This window comes from Aotus nancymaae, unplaced genomic scaffold (assembly GCF_030222135.1).
Source record: "Aotus nancymaae isolate 86718 unplaced genomic scaffold, 86718_ANA_hifiasm-v0.15.2.pri h1tg000008l, whole genome shotgun sequence".
NCBI lineage: Eukaryota > Metazoa > Chordata > Mammalia > Primates > Aotidae > Aotus > Aotus nancymaae.
Window position 1 is genome coordinate 59,405,799 of NW_026988419.1, and position 21,176 is coordinate 59,426,974.

General features: G+C 43.1%; 1 protein-coding gene across 4 annotated transcripts in view; it reads left to right on the forward strand.

The window, feature by feature from the left end:
• MYO3B (myosin IIIB) overlaps positions 1-21,176 on the forward strand; it is a 493,214-nt gene that overhangs the window by 341,827 nt on the left and 130,211 nt on the right. For 2 of the 4 annotated variants that reach the window (XM_021668991.2, XM_064373365.1), the window contains 4 exons: positions 249-411; positions 2,436-2,516; positions 15,700-15,801; positions 20,580-20,682. In XM_021668991.2, coding sequence (XP_021524666.2) covers positions 249-411; positions 2,436-2,516; positions 15,700-15,801; positions 20,580-20,682 — 449 coding nt within the window. Of the gene's footprint in view, positions 1-248; positions 412-2,435; positions 2,517-9,699; positions 9,780-15,699; positions 15,802-20,579; positions 20,683-21,176 lie in introns of those variants that run through there. The other 2 variants (XM_064373364.1, XM_064373366.1) reach the window with 2 other exon arrangements.

A 21,176-nucleotide genomic window follows, 5' to 3' on the forward strand; every position in this document is an offset into this window, starting at 1 on the left:
CACGAAACAGGCCTGGAGAGCATCTGGAATTGCCAAAACCCTGTTGACCTCATTATCTGTCTCCATCAATGGTTCAATCTTAGAAGGGGAATTGTGTTTACCCACAAGAAGTCGGTAACGTGAGCATAAGTCACATCACTATAAACTTTATATAATTGTTTTAATATTTTCATTTCGAATATGCTGTAGTAGAGTGAATTTCTGTTAAGGAACCCACATGTAATGTTAAAACTAATGTCTCGTTTCAGGTTTTCCTCAAATATTATCATGTTGAGCAATTAAATTTGCTACTTCGAGAAGTCATAGGCAGAGTGGTTGTGCTACAGGCATATACCAAGGGGTGGCTTGGAGCCAGGAGATACAAAAGAGTCAGAGAGAAGAGAGAGAAGGGAGCCATTGTCATCCAGTCAGGTAAATGGTCCAGTCTCATAAATACTGCCCTGAGTATTGGCATGTCATTCAGTACTGGGGAATACGCACCTGTGGCTTTTCTAGGAGGTTTCCTTCCCCTCCCCTCCCCTCCCCTCCCCTCCCCTCTCCTCCCCTCTCCTCTCCTCTCCTCCCCCTTCCCTCCCTCCCTCCCTCCCTCCTTCCTTCCTTCCTTCTTTCCTTCCTTCCTTCCTTTTTTTCTTCCTTGCTTTAGCAAATGTGTATCAGTGCCTACTACACAGGTTCTGTGCTAGGCGCTGAAATCACAGCCGTGAACAAGACTGTGTAGGAGTGACAGAAACTTTCTTTCCATGTCCTAAAGGTTTGATAAGTTGAGTCTGTAAAACAAACTGACAAAGACAGATTAACAGAAGAAAAGACATACAAATTTATTAACATGCAAGTCATAAAAAGTATAAAACTCAAAGAAAGGCCAGATGGTTGAAGCTTGAATACCCTCTTCATAGGGGAGAGGAAGTGGAGGATATAGATAATTTTAAGGGAAGATTAAAGATTTTTGGGGGGAAATGAATGGGCCTAAAGAATAGACAATAGCCTGGGACATAGTTCATCTGACCCCTGGGTGGTATTTATTCCAGCTTTCCTTCCTGCCATATGCATCAGTTTCCCCTGGTTGATGAGATATCTGGGGAAGGAATTCACACAGTTGAATACCTTCTGGAGGATCTAACCTTTTGATAGATAGGGGGAGTTCAGAGAAAGCCCTTCCCTGCATTTGCTGCTATCCAGGTGCTCTAAGTTTGAAGTCCAAAGCAGCATATTTTGGGGTATCATTATCTGAGCCCCAACAACTGCCTTGGTCCCTGATTTGTGGTAAGCAAACAAGGCTTTACAACATGAATGGCAAGTAGGTAGTGGCAGTATAAATGGACCAATGATATAAAGCCCCAGTCACACAGACATGTGCCGCATCTCCCAGAATGACTAAGATAATATGCACTTTAGGTCCATGGCCGGGTTTTCAGTATCAGAGTTACTAATGCCATTTCCAGAAGGCTTTTCTAGTCCAGATGGAACTTATAAACCAAGGGGACAAGTTGCTAGTCTCTTTCATGTGCCCTGCCTAGTCAGTGCCTCTTTGTTTACATACTTGTGTCTTTAGTGTTACACACAACATTCAAGTCCCTGTGCAATAGACAAATGATTATGAAAGCACCAGATCTTGAACAAAGTGGATGATTTCCCTTATGCTCTCATAACCCAGAATCCTAATGTGCCTTAGTCTATTTTGGACTTCATGAGCTCACCCAGCAACTTAGAGACTTGTGATGCTCAGACGGAGATGGGAGGAACGAAGAGAGATGTTACGCTCCTTGTGGGTGGCTTAATGCCCCAGTTTTGTATCTAAAGGGCCTGACCACGTTCACCCCGAGAGTCCCTTCCTCTTTTCTGTATCCTTTTTCTCCACTCTTCGTTTCCTTCTCCCTTCCCACTGCACATCCTCCTCTCCCTCAGCATAGCTCTCCGCACAGAGTTCGTCCACAACAAATGACCGTGTCGTGCTACTTATTATTTCTCTTGACTCCTCTCTCTTCTTCAGCTTTCATGTTTATATTTTTCTCCCAAATAACAGATTTTGAAAGGCTCAGGCTATTCCAGTTCCTTCCTACCATCCCTCTCAAAAACCTCGCCCTGCCTGGTATCCCCAAGTCTTGAAGACAGGGCTTTCTCCAGGGATTAGAATGACAGGAAACCATCTCACCTGGGGTAGGGGTCCCACGTGACTTATCACTGGAACCCAGAGTGTTCTGGAAATCACTGCCTGACCAAAAGCAACCCCTCAGAAGCATCTTCAAAGCCAAGCTGTGGGAACAGAGAGGCCTCGATTCTTACCATAGCTCACGTACCTCTGCTTGTTTTGTTCAGTGAGAAAGCAGAAGGGAGGATTAGCCAGGCAATAGATTGGAGGGGAAAACAGCTCATATCAATTCTCTGGCACGTTCTTAAATTAATGTCATTCCTAGCACATGGTTTTATGTTTTTAGCCTGGAGAGGATATGATGCTCGGAGGAAATTTAAGAAAATAAGCAACAGAAGGAGTGAGTCTGCTGTTCATATTCAAGCAGGTAATTAAAACGTCATTTTCACAGTGTCCGCTTGAAGATATTCTGTGACTAAGTTCCTATGAGCGTAGAAAAGCTGAAAGGTTAATAATTCAGGAGCACTGGAATGAGTCAAGAATTCTGGGAGACAGGAGTCCCAGTGCTTGTTCCAACCCTCCTTGTGTGATAACCATGATGCTAGCAGTGAGCGTTTGCTGTCTGCCGTACTTGGCTAAGGATGGTCTGACTAGGTTCTCTTGTATACCTGAGATTAGAGAGGAGGAAACGGAGGCACTGAGAAATGAAGGGACTTGTCCACCCTCATACAGCTCATCAGTGGCAGAGCCAGCATTTGAGCACAGGCCGTTTGGATAGAGTCAGCATTGCACATCGCCATCTGAACAATACCCTTTCCCTCTTGGAGTCACGTGTCCCTCATCTGTTAAGAGAGCATCAGTTAAAAAGGTCCAGAAGGAGACCGGGCAGGGTGGCTCATGCCTGTAATCTCAGCACTTTGGGAGGCTGAGATGGGCGGATCACCTGAGGTCAGGAGTTCGAGATCAGCCTGGCCATCATAGTGAAACCCTGCCTCTACTAAAAATACAAAATTAGCCAGGTGTGGTGGTACATGCCTGTAATTCCAGCTACTCGGGAGGCTGAGGCAGGAAAATCGATTGAACCCAGGAGGTGGAGGTTGCGGTGAGCCGAGATCATGCCATTGTACTCCATCCTGGGCAACAAGAGCAAAACTCCATCTCAAAAAAAAAAAAGATCCAGAAGGTGCCTTTCAGTTTTGAATTCTCTAATTATATGCAAGACCTGTCTCTCAGCATCACAGAAGAGGAATTACTCAGGGGGTTTCCCAGCAAACTGAGTTTCCAAAGTCCAAGCCTTTATGTGGCTACCATGGTCCTCGGGGCCCCATGGCATGAGCACATGGTGGCTCTTATGGCTCACGTTGCCCTTGGCAGCCTGTGAGGTGTGAGCTCTGGTTTCTGACTCATCCGTCCCCCCTCTGGCTCTTCAGTCACTCTGCTGTTCTGCAAACGGTAGTGTCTACTGTGGGTGCCAGCCTGGGCTCCCTCCCTCATGTGAGACTGCTTATTGCTAATCGAGGCTCTGGAAGAAACAGACCCCTGAGCTCCAGGAGCCACAAGAAATTGGAGACAGAATGAGAGAAATAGCCAGGCTAGTAGATAGACTCAGCAGCAGGGAGAGGGCTAGGATTTCACATACAGCTGAGCTTGAAGTAAACCCTTAAATAAGACAGCTGCAACCTTTTCAAAGAAGTCCCTGCCCAGAACCTGGCTCCAAGTAAACTTCTCAGAACTCTTAGACCACTATAGAAGCCTGATGTCTTTATTCAAAACTAAAATAGTTGGGAGGAAAGGGTGCTATTAAAATGCAAATGTTAACTTTTAACACCATCCCCTAGGAATTCTAAGCTCTACAACTTCAAAGCCTCAGGAAGAGGGATGCGATTCTTGTTACAGCTTAAGAGAGAACTCAAAGCGCATCATTTGTTCCCTACTTGCCTGCCTCCCAACACACACACACACACACACACACACGCACACACACACCACTCTCCATATGTTTTAAAATTTAAACTTACTTGAGCTTATTTATTGTTGCTCCACTGAGTTCAGTATATAGGAATCATAAATCCCATTTTCCCTAAGTGAAAATCATCTTTAGAGCGCTCCCTGTTTTGCACTGTTAATGCCAAGTGAATACTGCTGTAAAACAGAAATGGGTCTGCTTCATCATCTTATCAGGACGGTAATGATTGCATCTTTTCAGTGGAGCACCTATGGGGTAGCTGCCGTGGAAGGATAATGTTGCTCATCAGAACTATAAAAAACACATTTCTTTAAGCGTGTCTGCCTTTTTTTTAGCCTTGAAAGCACCCCGTGGGACTTTAGAGAACACAGTTCTTTAAGAGTGTCTCCTTTTTTTTTTAGATTTGCAAGCACCTCCCGTTTCTTAGCTTTGCTGCCAAAGTATTCTTGCCTGTCAAGTGATATTGGGAACTTCCATTAACTGAGTCTGCAGGGGCTTAGATGGGCATGAAGGTGGCACCAACACCACCTCTGCTCTCTTAGAAGTAGCATGGCCGCCAGAGCAAAAGCAGACAGAATCTGCCCTTTGGCCAACACCATGGACAGGAACTGATGGGCTGGTTTTGTGTTGGTGGTAAAGGTGCATGAATAGGGTAGCAATGTTTGCAATTTCATGGGCAGTTTACTTTTACTTGGGAATATTTTCCTTATCTTTAGATTTGAAGGCATGTTTGCATTTATCTAAAAAGAAAAGCAACTCATTTGGACTTTTCTGTTTGGGGTTGTGATCTTCCCAAACATAGTCTTATTACAAGCCTCTCTCCATCCCACTAGGACATTTCTGAGTAGAAGGAGACCCGGATACAGCGGTTCACCACTTTGGGAGCAGGCAGGAAGTGGCTCAGGGATATTATCATAGCACGGCCATTTCTGCTTGTTTCATAAGGTTATTCTCTAATTTGTTATTTTTTTCAGCACATCATTTCATTTGAAATTTAGATTCTGTGGAATATATTTGTATTTCTAGTTCCGGCCCATAGTATTTTCTTAAGTGGTGTTGCTAAGATATGTTATATATATTTCTAAAAGAGCAGCCCTTGAAATTTAGGAAGCATTTGGCCTACATGTTGCTACAGAGCAGCTCATATTGAAATTTGTTTTCCTTTCATCTCCTTCCCAATAAAAGCAGCCAGGCGGCTTATCCCTTTAGCTTCCTCAGAACTTCCTTTCAGAATTCCCGATCTATTACGGCACATTCACATACCAGAAACAAGATGCCTTTTCATGCTGTCAACCTTTTTCATCTGAAATGTAAATTAATTCTTGCTGGTATGCCTTGACAGAGATCAAAGTCAGGGTATTAACCTTCCCGGGCTTTCTCCTTGTAAGGACTGGGCGGCCACCGTTAGGAACTCTGTGTCCTTGTCATGGGGCCCTCCTCCAGGCAGCCCTCCATCTAGGAGACACCATTTCAAAGGCTCAGAGTCCTTTGTAAACGTCCTCATCGTTACTTTAAACTGGGTGAGAAATGATCTGCCTGGCTAATTAACTGAAAGACAGGCCTGCTCATTTTAATTGTGGGCCCTTCACTCTGATTCCAGGAGCGGGTTTAAGTGGTGCTGACAGCCACTGGTCTTGGTGTGACTAAGGGAGGGACAAGGCTCCAGATTGGAAACCTCTTCCCTCACTCAGTGGGTCATTTCTTGCCTGTCAGTCTTTGAGGTAGGCCACATTTGCATTTTCAAAATAAACAGCTGCCTTTCAAATACATGAGCTGGTGGTCTAGAGATCTCTGTGGGCCGAAACAGTTCACCAGCCAGTAATCAAATGCTGGAATAGAAAACAAACGGAAAAAAATACCCTGGGTACACAAGGATACATTTCCTATGTGTATAACACTGCACAGTCAATAAAGGGCCTTTATGAGATGGAGAGAGGAGAGAGGAGGGGGAGAGAGTATAGGAGCCCGAGCAAAGCTATTGTCAGTCAGTTTCTTTTCTGGGGGGCTGAGGGAGGCGGGAAACAACTTCGAATGTCACCTTGGTAAGAAGTGGCACCTTTCATTGTTTTTAGTATTGGTTAATTCTGACAATGGGTTCTTGCCACAGGAAAACACATTCCTTTAAATGTCAAAGAATCAAAATACATACTTGTTAAAACCCGAAAAAAAAGGTACATATTAGTTCAAATACTAATTTGAACTAATTAGTATTTGTTAGTTCATGGCATATTCTAAGTAAAAACTAACGGTGACATTGTTTCCACTACTAATCTATTATATTTTTTAATTACCTTATGTTTCAGAAATTGAACCTAACTACATTTATTCAACCAAAAATGCTTACATTCCTCAGTGAAAATTATCAAACAAACTGCAAGGAATTTTTTTAAAACCCTTATGTAATATCTCATTCATTATTTTTTCTAAAGCACTGGCTTTACAACTGCCCCTCTAATTGAGGGTCTGTTTTTTAGATGAGAGCAAGGTTTTGGGCCTCCCTCTCTCAAAGGGGAAATGCCTTTTGAATAGGGGACAGTGGAGCCCTGGGGGCTAGAGGCGTCTCCCAGGAGGAGTGGCCTTCCAGCACCTACCTCACTGCTTCTCCCTGGACACACAGAGGAGTCCGAAGAGCCACTAGTTTACAGCACATTTTCATCTAATTGCCTCAGTGCTGTGGAAATTGTTATTTTCTCTTTCTCTCTGTTCTTGGATCAGCTTCCTACATACTCCCCCGCTTGGCCCTGCCAACAACACAGATGTTATCAGAAGATAACAACAGCTCTAACAGTGATGGCCCTTTCTCCTCTGACGCTCTTTGGGGAGAGTGCTTTTCCCAGCATCAGCAGGGACTCTGACAAGGCTGGCAGGGCGCCTTCCTTGAGCCTGTGAACAGGCATTTTAAGCCACTGCAGCTGGAAACCACTGGGCACATCATGTGATGCGTGCAGAGCAGAGTTGCTTTAAATGCTGCCTCCAGAAGAGAAAGCAAACATTGTATCCAGACAGCCTGACCCTACGTTGTAACAGAACCAAGTTTTTAGTGTTTAAAAGCGCCTGAACTTTTAAACTCTTTCAGCGCAAGGCTTTTTTCTAGCCTTTTCAAAAGGCTGTTTAAAAGGCTGTTTCCTGGCTGGGTGCGGTGGCTCACGTTTGTAATCTCAGCATCTTGGGAGGCCGAGGCGGGCGGATCACAAGGCTAGGAGTTTAAGACCAGTCTGGCCAATATAGTGAAACCCTGTCTCTACTAAAAATTTAAAAATTAGCTGGGCATGGTGGCATGCACCTGTAGTCCCAGCTAGTTAGGAGGCTGAGGCAGGAGAATCACTTGAACCTGGGAGGCAGAGGTTGCAGTGAGCCAAGATCAGGCCACTGCACTTCAGCCTGGGCTGAACAGAGTGAGATTCTGTCTCAAAAAAAAAAAAAAAAAAAGCTGTTTCCTTTAGCATTTTGTTGGTGGGTTGGCAATGTGTAGGTGGTTATAATTTCCTAGAACTAAATTTCCAGATATATCCCTATGTGTGCAGGACAACTATATTTAAACTGGTATCTTTCTTTCTTTCATTCACTTACTTAACTACTATTTGTTAAGTACCTACTTTATGGTGAGGCTCCCATGGTAAACAATGAGATTTAATTTGGGGCTTCAAATTCTCCCAACTCTAATACAGAGGGCTCTAAAATGTGCTTTCCCTCAAAGGGATGCTGTTTGAATAAATCATGTACTCTGTATTTTGCCAACACTCATTGGAAAGGAGTTCTGTGAAATCTAAAACAATACAAAGAGTAAAAATGATTATAAAACACAGCCAAGGGTATGCATTGAAAGACCCATGGTCCTTGAAGGTCAAAAAGACTGCAGTAGGTATTTTTCATCCTGATAAGGCTGTCCGTAAGTGGACTGTTGATCAGCCAGACAAGATGAGGAGTGTACGTAAATGCACCACTGAGAGAAAAGGCCCATTTTGAACAAACAGAAGGAAAACAGGCTTGCCCTCTGTCACTCTTTTCTGTGTCTCCATTTGTAGTTCTACCTCCATTTCACTTTTTCTTCCCTCATTTCATTTCTATTTCTTGGAAAGATCCCTGGTCTTTTCACACAAAAGCTTAATTCCTCAAAGTGAGTCTTTCTCAGAGGAAGTACGGGTGTGAGAGACGACAAGATCCAAACTCTTCTTGGACTTGGGCAGGAGGCAGCTGCCTCTCCTTTCCTGGTGTTTTCCATATCCACGAAATAGCAATGAAATATCTGGGGGAAATAATTTACCTGGTGCACCTGAGCTTGCGATGCACTGTGAATTGCAAACTAGTCCCCTACCGCGGCCTTCTAAACCTTTGTTTAACACAAGACAGGATGCCCTTCAGTCCTAGGCAAGGGTCCTGCTCAGTTCACTCTCATGCTATCCTGGTTTCCCTAGTTCTCTCATACATGAGAACTGGGGCTGATTTCTTTCTTTCTTTCTTTTTTTTTTTTTTTGAGATGGAATCTTACTCTGTCACCCAGGCTGGAGTGCAACGGCACATTCTCGGCTTACTGGAACCTCTGCCTCCCGGGTTCAAGGGATTCTCCTGCCGCAGCCTCCCAAGTAGCTGAGATTACAGGCATGCACCACCACACCCAGCTCTTTTTTTAGTAGAGACAGGGTTTCACCATGTTGGCCAGGCTGGTCTCGAACTCCTGACCTCAAGTGATCTGCATGCCTCAGCCTCCTCAAGTGCTGGGATTACAGATGTGAGTTACCGCGCTCTGGCCTAGCGCTGATTTCTGACAGCTGCAGGCTTAACATATCTTGTAGGGGGAAATGTTTAGGGGGCAAGCATTGTAGTTTACTTTAGGAAAACATGCTTTGTTGTGACAGGGCTTAGAGCGAGTGGTTTACTGCAGACAGAAGACGGCCTGTGGCTTCGAGGTTTCTGATAAGAAATGAGCTCTGCCAAACCTCCGTTTGGCACAAACAATAGAATTCTTGTCATGGCATAGCTTGGAATGCACAGGAATCTCCTTTGCTATGGAATAAAATTATTGCCCATGCTAGGATTAAATAAGCCAGAGAGCAGAATACTGTTTATCTGATGCACAGAGAGGAAGCTGCAAAGTCATTGTGGGCTTGCGGTCCTCTTGTGCCTAGTATCATATCGTTCGGCATGGCACAAAAGTATGCTCCAGATGAAACTTTTGTGCAGCAGTAGGCACCCCTAGGACTCGATGTTAAAACTTCAGAGGATGCCCATGGTTAGCGCCTCCAATTTGGAATCCGTTTTCACCATTACGAACTTTGTTTAGAGCTCCAGACTCTGACCGTAAAGAAGTGGTGCCTGAAAAGGTATCTTTACCACCTCACCACCGAATGGAACAACGTTATTATGATCAATAACACACTTGAGTTGCCTTTACTCTATGTCTCTAAACATTTTCATGTAGAATCATAAAATATGTTATCACATTGTGTAACTCTTATTAGTTGTTTAGACTGTAACCACATAATAGTAAAGAAACATTTAGGGGAAAACTAACTGGGCTATGGCAAGGATAATAATGCTATTTTTCTGCAAAAGAGTCTTGCAAATAAAAAGGCAGGCTTTGCTTTACCCCTTAACAGAGGAACCAGGAGCACAGAGAGTTTAAATAAGTTGTGTCTCCCCTTAGGTGTTCTGCAAGTGTAAGCACTGGTTTCAGAGCCTCTTCAGACCCTTCGCTCAGTGCTGTTTCCAGTAGACCATGCCCTGCCATTGCTTTCCATCTTGAATATGGCACATTGGACTCAAGTCACCAGTCAAGCTTTGGAAAGAGTTAATATACTGTCCAAACGTGGAGTTTAGAGTCAAACAATGGACTTTAAATGACGGCTATGCCAGCATTCGCCATGTAGTTTGGGGAAAATTACTGAACTTCTGAGCCTTAGTTTCCTCAGCTGTAAAATGGGACTCATGAAGGCCTCATCCTTAGGACTGCTGTGAAGATGACATCCTGCACAGTACCTGGCACGTGCTACATATTCACCAAATGGAATGTTACTTCCCTCTCTACTCCCTTCCTAAATGTGAGCTTCACTGGAAAAAAAAAAAAAGTCTGAAATACTCTTCTATGGAGGACATAAGAATGTGGTAACTTCAGGCCGGGCACAGTGGCTCATGCATGTAATCCAAGCACTTTGGGAGGCTGAGGTGGTTGGCTCACTTGAGGTCATGAGTTCAAGACCAGCCTGGCCAACACGACGAAAACTCGTCTCTACTAAAAACACAAAAAAATTAGCTGGACATGGTAATGCAGCCTGTAATCCCAGTTACTTGGGAGGCTGAGCGGGGAGGATTGCTTGAACCCAGGAGGCGGAGGTTACAGTGAGTCAAGATCACACCACTGCACTTGAGTCTGGGCAACAGCGAGACTCCCATCTCAACAAAACAAAACCAAAATGCTGTAACTTCAAAAAGATGAAACAGTTTCTTTCAGTTTTGGAGAAGAATAGTACCTGTCAAATCTCAAATTTGACTACAGTAAAATCTTCATAAAAAAGAGAATTTTCCAAGTCTTATGTCTTGTTTATTCGACAGGGAAAAATTAGAATACAGCAATAACATGTGAGAGATTTCAAGTGGTTTTGTTTTTGTTTTTGCAAAGAGCTGTGCTCCATTCATGCTGAGAGCTTGATTCATTTGTGTATATACATTTTCAGGAACGTCAAAATTATTCAGACTTAGGTCATGTACTCCTGACACCATTTTTCCTCCTCACTAGTTTGAGGCTCTTCTTCAACTCATTCTGAAAGATAGCAAGTTCCCTTGGCCCCTGCTTCTATAAAGCCAGAAATTCTAAAATCTAGGAGCTAAATATCTCCCAGATTTGTTGCCTTCTGGTGTGAAAAGCAAGTTGCCTTTCAGATGTCTGAAGAGTTGGAAGATCTTGGTGTACCTATCATGTTTAACCTGCAGTGACGGGTGATTGGCATAATAACAGCTGAGCGACAGCCGTTTGGCCAGGAGTTCAAACCTCAACACGATGAGCCATAGCAGGATCACGGTTTGATTTGCTGTGGCCATGAAGTCTGAATCACCGAATACAGAGGCAGAGGCAAGGGTGACAGCTGGTAGCCATTCTCGTCAATAAAGTTGTGACGGTTGAGATGTACAAGTAACTAGAGCCTGCTAATTTCATAGACTTTGAGCCAAGTGCTTAGTGTCAAAACCAGCTATGGTCAATGATGCAAATGGTTGTGAAAAGTCCCTCATCAACAGCAGGGCTCTCCCCATCAGATTCCTTCCCCCTGATGGATTAGAAGCAGATTGGATCTTGCTTTCTAGGAATAGATCGAGTTTGAAGAAAAGGAGACCTCATTTTTAAAAATTCTAGTAACTTCTTAAAAGTCAAATTTATTAAGTGTAATTTACATGCAGAAAAATTCAGTTTGATAAAACTGGATCCCCTCCACAATCAAGAAAAAGAACATTTCCAAAAAGTTTCCTTATGCCCTTCCTGACGTCCACCCCCACTCACCCTCAGCCCCTGATGACCACTGATGGGTTTTCTGTCCCATAGCCTTGCCTCTTCCAGTCTTGTCCCTGTAGTCTTGACTCTGTAAATGGAGTCATACGATTTGAAACTTTTAAGTCTGGCTTTTTTCACTTAGCATAATGCTTCTGAGATTCATCTGAATGTTGTGTTTATCAGTAGTTTATTTATTTTCATTGCTGAGCAGAATTTCAGTGTATGGATGTGCCACAATTTTATTCATTTGCCAGCTGAAGGACATTTGGATTGTTTCCAGTTCTTGGTGATTATAATGCCACAAACATTTAGAGCATTTTCCTTTTAAGTAAAATATATAAGAAAGTAAATAACTTTGCTTCACTGGAAACCAGAACTGTAGGAGCCAGAATGATCCTAGAGGTGGGAGTTGTTTTCTTCTTGATGAGCTGACAGATAGAGTTATTTTATACTTTGCAAAGCAGTTTATAGTCTGTTCAAAGCACTTTCACTCACATTGCTTCCCTTAATTATTATAGTAACCCTGAGAAGTAGGCTAGGAATCTTGCTTCATTTTACAGATGGAAGCTAGGAAATCTCCTATAATCCAGACTTCTTAATCCTTATTTGCTGTCCTTCCTTCCAAACAGTTTCTCAACATCCTGTCTGTGCAGAACATTCTGCTAGGTTCTTTTGGGGTACCCACAACATTTTTTTTCCGATCAAGAGGGAACAGTCTTATATGGAATCAAACTGACCCCCCACTGGCCCAGGCTTGAGAGGAGTACAAAACTGGGCCACTTAACACAGCCACAAGAAGCGAACAGTCTTTGAAGCTACCAGAAGCAGGCAGGACATAAATTTTAAGAAAGAAATCCAACCTGAAGCTGGTGAGAATCAGATGAGAACGGATTGACGGTCCCTAGATGATCAGAGGGAAGGGGAATTCCCCAGATGATGCTGTTCCAGGACAAGCAAGACACTGATTTCCAGGATAATGGAAAACTTCCTTCCTTGGCTTCCAAGTTGGGGAAAACAGTTACCAGGCAAGATTTTCTTTGAACTCAGTCAAAGTTTAACTGGGATAATGACTGGAATTAAGTACTGGATAATCAAAGTGGAAAATGCTTTCAGAGGCCTGAAATTACTAGACTTGTTTTGTGTGGTAGAGATGGAGGCCAGGATTTTTTATAAGGCTGTAGGGAAAAAAAAGTGTCAATGAGATTCTATTCTTTAAGAATCCAACTTTCTTGGTGCCGCTTTTGGTGGCATTTGCCTGTCAGACCTCCCACAAGTTGGCCTCTTTATCCTTTATATTCTGATAAGATGGCTGATGACCAGCTGTCAGTCCAAGCCAGAAACCACACTGGCTCCTTGTGAAATCTGCCAGCAGCAGTTAGGAGGGGAAGCCTGGGCTTTTGTGCCTCATCTGCATGCGCCTTCTCTGCCAGATACAGTAGGTGCCCTTTGCCAGGCCCATAATGAGGGCAGGAACATCTACCCAGCCTAGATCACCAACCAGGAAATCTACCAGAACAATGTCTCAGCTGAAACAATGCCTGATCTGTCTTCTGGGTGGGTCACTAAATGCCAGGCCAGGCCAGAGCCTTTTTCCGCAGCAGCGAATCTGTGGCACCATTAGAGGCCCAAGCACATGAAAGAATGTACAAAGATCTGATTTTTTACTTCCATTTATAAAGGGGGAAAAAAGGAAACAGGGATTACGATTTTTAAATGTTTAAATAAATGACCTGCACCCTGTAATATTTAGGAGTTCAGACCTTGGAACAAAATTTTGTGCTTGGGTTTGAATCCTGGCTCTGCCCCTCTACAGCTGTGTGACTTCGGGCAAGTCATTTAACCTTCCCTTGTCTCAATTTCCTCAGGTGTAAAATGGGAATAAAATAGTCGCTCTCTTTTAGGGTTACTATGAGGATTAAATGAGTTAATATGTATAGTCATGAGTTAATATTAATAGTCATGGGCTAAGAACAATGCAGAGAACATAATAATCCATATGTATGATATTGTTTGTTAAATAAAAATAATGGAGCTTTTCTTACCTCTTCTTCCCACCCAGTTTTTTCCTGCACCTCCCAGCCAAATCAAGCTGAAAGTACATGCCTTTCAGCCTGAGTTTTTCCTTCTCTTTCTTCTAATTTCAAACCTTAACATCTGCCATGCCACTCCCCAATCCCAACATTAGATTCCTAGGGCTGCCATAGCAAATTACCACAAACTCTGTAGCTTAAAACAACAGAAACTTCTTCTGTCACAATTCTGGAGGCTGGAAGTCCATCAAGGTGTCAGCAACATCAGTTTCTACTGGAGGTTCTGAGAGAGGGTCTGTTCCAAGTCTCTCTCCTGTCTTCTCTTGGTTCCTGGCAATACTTGGCCTTCCTTGACTTGTAGACCCATCCCTCCACTCTTAGATTCTATTGTCATATGCATTCTCCCTGAGTCTCTCTGTGTTTTCATATGGCCTGTTTATAAGGACCCAGTCATTGGCTTCAGGACCCACTTTAATCCAGTATGACCTCATTTTTAATTAACTACATCTGTAAAAACCCTGTTTCCAACTAAGGCCACATTCTGAGGCTCTGAATGGACATGGATTTGGGGATATCACTAGTCAAATTGACATACTCCCTTACAAGTTTCAGGTGCTTTCATCTTTTTTTTTTTGAGATGGAGTCTTGCTCTGTCACCAGGCTGGAGTGCAGTGACGCGATCTCAGCTCACTGCAACCTCCACCTCCCGGGTTCAAGCGGTTCTTCTGCCTCAGCTTCCCAAGTAGCTGGGACTACAGGCGCGCACCACCACGCCCAGCTAATTTTTGTATTTTTAGTAGAGGTGGGGTTTTGCCATGTTGGCCAGGCTGGTCTCAATCTCTTGTCCTCGTGATCCACCCGCCTTGGCCTCCCAAAGTGCTGGGATTACAGGCGTGAGCCACCGCGCCCGGCCTGTTTCATATCTTTAATGTCTTTTTCTTACTTTCTGTATTAGAATGCAGGCTTCTTGAACAAGGGGCTTATGTCTTTTTAAATATACTTTGAGGCAGCTGGAAATGTTTACTTAGCCACTTGAAAGGAATAGAGAGACAAGGGTGACACCAAGCTGGGTATGGAAAAGTGATGCCCGAGATGGAGGAGTCAACCAGAAGGAGGGAGAAAGGGAGGATTTAAGAAAATCCCATGTGAGTAAATAATAAAGGAGGAAGGTCAGGGATACCAAATATTCTAATATGGCGCATCTGGAAGCACTGCTGCCAGAAATAGAAATAGCCAAAGTCAGAAGGAAGGTGCAGGAAGTGAGAACAAGGTCTAGGTAAGAGGCCAGGAAAAAATGAGATGGGGAAAGAGTTAGGGTTGAGTGCCTCGGGGTAGAACCAGAAAAACATCTCCTCCATGAGGAGAAGGAGTCCTGCTGCTGGTGTAGTTTCTATCTAAAGTCAAGAGATCCAGATAACTGAGGTAAAAGACGTTGGAACATCTTCGTCCCCTTGTGACCTTGAGGTCATGGAGAATGGAAGAAGAGGTGTGACAGCTGGGGAAATCCCTGGTGGAAACATGATGTTGGAGAATCTAACTGGAAGTCAGCTCACTGGACAATGAGAAGCTGCAATGTGATATTCCTCAAGAGAATAGAGTGTGTAGTGACGGCATAATAAAGGTCTATGATCAGGGCTGCAGGACAGCAGGAAGGGAAGGTACTCCCAGGAGACAGAGATGTGGAGGAGAAAAAGGAGTAGCTTCCAGGGAGGGAGCTCACCCTTCTTTTCGTTTCCCTGGTAGTGGCAACTGAAAGAACAGGAAAGCTCTCCAGTGATGGAACCAAGAGTCCTGGTCAGATGCACTCATGACGTCTGTTTGTCACTGAGTTTCCCTGTTTGACTAATGTCATCAGTGAGACAGAGTTTCCCCAAATTACCCAGTGTCACCCAGCTAGTAGAGAATCTAGCCAGAACAGTTAATTCTCCTGTTTCTTACTATTGTGCCCTTTTTTGACTACACTGTATTAAATCTTAAAAATAAGCACCAAGTCCATAGGTGAGATGAATCACCTTGGTGCCTTGAACCATAAGAAGAGTGTGGATTTTCATAGCCAACTTGAATCACCCAATTTGGTAATTCATCTAGGTGTGGGAGCATAACCTTGAGAAAGTCCTTTTGTTTCATTCCACAGGGGACACTTCAAACCAAAGCAGTGGGCCACATTCTCCCATTGCAGCGGGCACCAGGGGAAGTGCCGAGGTTCAAGACTGCAACGAGCCTGGTGACCATAAAGGTGAACTCATTTGAGGTTTGAAATGGGTGTTCTAAATTCAGGGGGCATTCCAGAGAAGGTTCCAAAGCTGGAAGTGATCACTGTTATATAAAGACCTTCTGTCCACCATTCTTTTTCCTTTTGTTTCTTTTTTCTTTTTTTTTTTCGAGATGGAGTCTCACTCTGTCACCCAGGCTGGAGTGCAGTGGCGTAATCTCTGCTCACGGCAACCTCTGCCTCCTGGGTTCAAGTGATTCTCCTGCCTCACCCTGCCAAGTTGCTGGGATTACAGGTGCGTGCCACCACGCCCAGCTAATTTTTGTATTTTTAGTAGCGATGGGGTTTCACCATGTTGGCCAGGATGGTCTTGATCTCTTGACCTTGTGATCCACCTGCCTTTGCCTCCCAAAGTGCTGGGATTACAGGTGTGAGCCACCGTGCCCGGCCTCCTTCATTTTCCTATAGGTGACAGTAATTAAATTTAAGGCCAACCTTGCAGAGGACTCTGAAAGGTGATTTTACAGAAGGGAAGAGAATAGACAGGGATAAGCTCAGTTCCTCTGCAGCTGCCCCTCTACCTCCTTCCATGTTCCCTGGGACACGGATCTAGTTACAGCAATCCTTACCAATGGCTTCTTTGTAACCCATCCTCTTGGACATACTCTGACATGTTTGTATGAGATTTACCTTAAGACTGAGGAAAGTTTAGTGTCTTGGGAAGACCTTTCTATGATCCAGAACCTGGTATATAAATCTCAGACTGATTGAGAACATTCATGGAAGGAAGAGGTACTGTGGACAAGAAGTGAAAATGTGGGTTTCTGGTCTCAGTCCTCCACCAATTAATATCCCTAAGCTCCAGTCATGGTCACATGAGAGAACTGGACTACATCAGTGGTTTTCAAACATTTTTAAAATATTGCAGTCTCACCCTTTTGAATTTTGAAGGTCCCTGCACTTCCACTTGAGAGAATATGGTTTTTGAAGCATGGTCTTTAATGACAACACCTGCATTTGATGGAAAGTGAGGATTTTGTGGTAGTAACTGTTACAGTTACAGTTTATCTGCCAGGCCCAGTGCCACTGCCCAGTGTGTAGGCAGAGAGGCTCTGGGTACTTACTTCAGACTCCTTTGAAATCTCTCAGCCTGTTTCCAGCAAATACAGAACTGGAACTTTACCTTGGGGCAAGGAGGTTAGGGAGTAGGAGAAAAAGAGAAGTAGCAGGGTCTGGGAGAGCATCAGTGTTTCATGAACTCGAGGAGACTTGGGGATGGAGACAATGAGAGCATTTTCATTTTCGAAAGAAGGGTATCTGGTTGTTACTGACCCAGGGTGCAGACCACTGTTTCCCTCTAGAAGTCACAAATAGGAGATCCTCCAGTATAGGAAGTCACAAATAGGAGGTCTTCCAAAGATGTGTTATGTTTGGCCAGGCACACTGCTTTTTTTAAAAAAATTTCAACCTGAATGTCTTTAAGTGGGGTATGAATTCTCTGGTTCATCACAAACCTCCTGATTCCCCATCTTCTTTGCCTGATACTTCACACATTTATATTTCTAACTAAGTGGCCCCAAATGCATTTTCAACACCTGCTAATGGTGTTCCGTTTTTTGTTTTTTTTGTTTTTTCTTTTTTTCCTGACAGTCAAATGCTTTTCCATCTTACTTCAAAACAGTCTGGTAAAGACTTGACTAATATGTCCCCTTGAAACATATGAATGGCTCATAGAACTCAGATTTTGGAAGGATTCAGTTCCTCCAGAACTCCACTCCAAGTGTTCCTTTACTTCATGAAACCAGAAACACTTAGGGACCCTCCCTGATGAAACGTGACCCATCTCTAGAAAAGCTTCTGTTGTCATAATTGCATATTCCCCAAGTGTGGCATTTTAGGAATATTTCTACTATTCAAGTTCATAACTTTATTTTTCAAGCTATGTCACTGGTCTAATTCCTTTACTGAACCTATTCATACACTTAAAAGGAGTCATCTTATTTGTCTTTCATATCTCCATTTCTCCAATCTCCTTGTTCAGCAAGTCATTTGCCAGAGAGAAGCCAGGTGATTCCAACTGCCACCAGATCATACTGAAAAGTATTTGACAATTTTGGATGCTTCTTTGAGCTCAATGTTTGATCATCTTATTTATCTCTTTAGTTTGGCCCAAATCCTTCTCCCTGCTCTTCAGCAAAGCTGGGGGATGGAGGAGCAGATTCCCTCTAAGCTTTATTCAGAATATTCTGTAAGTTTCTGGTTTTATACTTCAAATAAGTCTTAAAAATCAATATTTTGATGATTGAAGTGTAAATTAATAAGAAGCATGGAATAAGTTTTCACTTCAATTACATGGACAGAAATTCTTTTTTTTTTTTTTTTTTTTTTTTTGAGACGGAGTTTCGCTCTTGTTACCCAGGCTGGAGTGCAATGGTGTGATCTCGGCTCACCACAACGTCCACCTCCTGGGTTCAAGCGATTCTCCTGCCTCAGCCTCCTGAGTAGCTGGGACTACAGGCACGTGCCACCATGCCCAGCTAATTTTTTGTATTTTTAGTAGAGACAGGGTTTCACCATGTTGACCAGGATGGTCTCGATCTCTTGACCTCGTGATCCACCTGCCTTGGCCTCCCAAAGTGCTGGGATTACAGGTGTGAGCCACTGTGCCTGGCCCATGGACAGAAATTCTGTGGAAACTCCAGCAAAGTAGCTGTGAGCATTTGCTGAGCAAGGTAAAGATGTTGCTTCCTGTCATTCTGGTCTTGGACATGGCACCTTCATAAGGAGTGTCCCAAATCAAAAGAGATTTTATAGTTTTTTTTTCCATATCTCTTTGAACTTTTTTCTTCTTTGGATTGCTATTGCTCCTTATTATTTTTTTAGACTGAGGATCTCAAAATAGGTACAGACAAAAGCTTGCAATCTGAGCTTTCCGCAGGAGCAATATCATTTGGACTTTGATCAGTGGTAGCTCTTGGTGCTGCTGAGTTGGGCCAGTGAACAAGATTAAAAATTATTTGTGGTGATTTTTCCTTCTTAACAGGGAAACAGAAAGATGTTTGTATCCCTGAAGTGGGTTCTCTTTTTTCTTTTTATGTCAGTTATTGCTTTTATGTTGCTTATCACAGTATTACAAGTGAGTGTGGGCCAAACAGTGGTTTAGAATCTCCAAGAGGGGAAAACCTGCCTGGTGCTCTAACTGAAGGATTTTTATCAACCGAGAAAAGGCAATGAGGGGAGGAAGGGAATTAGTTAATAAAATTCTAACAGACTGTGGCTATTTTTCTTGATTTCTATTTTTTTCTTCTTTCAATATTGTTGTTTCACTGTTTGGCCATAATGTTTTGTGTGTGTTTGTGTGTGTGTAAAAAAAAAAATTTATTAATGTCTCACTTAAATTTTTCTCTTTACCCTTTTGGTGTTTATAGCAATATTAATGATAACAACAACAGATGTTTTTATCCACCACCTTAGCTCAAAGAATTGCATTTATTCTACACAAGAAATATTTATGCTAAGGAACCAAACTAACAATTTAAAATCAGCACATGTTCTTTCCAGAACAGACAACACAAAAACAAGTTATTTCTATATTTTGTATTTATTTTTCTACACTCCATTTCTATCACGTATTCTGTCGTTATAACATCAACCATGTATTCATCTTCCACAATAAGTCACAATTCCCAAATTTATAGATTATCTTTGTTGGTTATATTTCAGTTTGGATGGTTCTGGGTTATCTAAAATAAGGGTGGCAAATAGGTGTGCAGTCTCCTTCCAACCCTAATTGATTGGTAGTGACTACTTGGAACAGTGGTTCTCAGCCTTGGCAACATATTAAAATTGTCTAGGGAGCTTTTAATAATTGATGGCACCTCCCATCCCAGATCAATATCAGAATCTCTAGGGGCTGGTCCTAGGCATGTTTAAAATCTTTCTGAGTGTTTTTAATGTACAGCCAGGATTAAGACTCACTAATCTGGAAGCAGTGTCTCTCAAAATTTAACATGGATCAAGGTCATCTGGAGATCTTGATAAAAACGCAGATTGCCAGACCCTACCTGTAGGGTCTCTGATTCACAAAGTCTGAAGTTGGGCCCAAGAACATTCATTTCTAATAAGTTTCTGGGTGATGTTGATGCTCCTTGTTGGGAGTCCACGCTGCCAACTTTGACAAGCATTGATGTGAAGTGTTAAGAAGGAACTTGAGGTTGAATTTAAGTTCAATGGAAAAGAAGCCCATGATTGAGTAGCCATGGTCACTGGAAGAAAGAATTGTATTTGTTACCCTCATTCTTGAGAAACTCATCAATAAACTGTCCTCAATCAAAATGTGGAAATGGGTTACTTCTGGGATGATTCCCTGTGTACAGTTAATCCTACCCACATCATCACATTTTGTTCCTTGACCTACTATCCACATCAGCAGGCAGCCTAGCCAGAACTGGAAGCTGGTCTGCTGACTCTGTCTAGCGCAGTGTTGTTCCAGCTATTGTTTATTGCTTCTACTAGGAGCCACATCACTTGGAGCCTCTAATCTGTTATATCTATTGCCAGAAAGAAGTAGCTTGTTTTCCTATAAGCATGAAAACAGTTTGCTGGCTGGGACCAAGCACGGAACGAGAACTGGAATCCTAGAACAGCTAAATTTTAATGACATATTCTAGAAAAAGGCTATAGAAAGTCAGGGAGTGGTATGAGGGAAGGGAGAGAAGGGCTGCAGAGAGTGTAGATGGGCACCAAAACCTCACCCTGCCTACTTCTGAACATATTCTTAGCCCTCCTTTCTTTTCCCTCAGTTCCCCAGGGCTCTGCAGATCATAGAAGCCATCCACAAGCAGAATTCAACAGTGGCCATGCACAGACTTCAAGCAACTCTCCTGCTGTCACAGAGAAAAATGGGTGAGTCTTATCTATAAGAGTTCCCTGTTGTAAACTCAGGTGCTCCATTCCAGTGGCTAATGAAATGATAGTGGATAATGAACCAGACATATTTTTACCATTATGATATTTTAGTGAGCTGCAGAGTGTGGAACCAAAAAGTGTTTCCATCACATTCTCCCATGTCATGGGCAAAGTCTTTATTCTGCAGATCAACCTGAACACAACCCTACTTTTTGGGTTCTCTTCATGATTAAATTTATACTTAGCTTTATTAGGTTAAAATCCTCCCCAGGCTGGGCACGGTGGTTCACGCCTGTATTCCCAGCACTGTGGGAGGCTGAGGCTGGTGGATCACCTGAGGTCAGGAGTTTGAGACCAGCCTGACCAACAAGCAGAAACCCATCTCTACTAAAAAATACAAAATTAGCTGGGCATGGTGGCACATGCCTGTAATCCCAGCTACTCAGGAGACTGAGGCAGAAGAATCACTTGAATCTGGGAGGTGGAAGTTG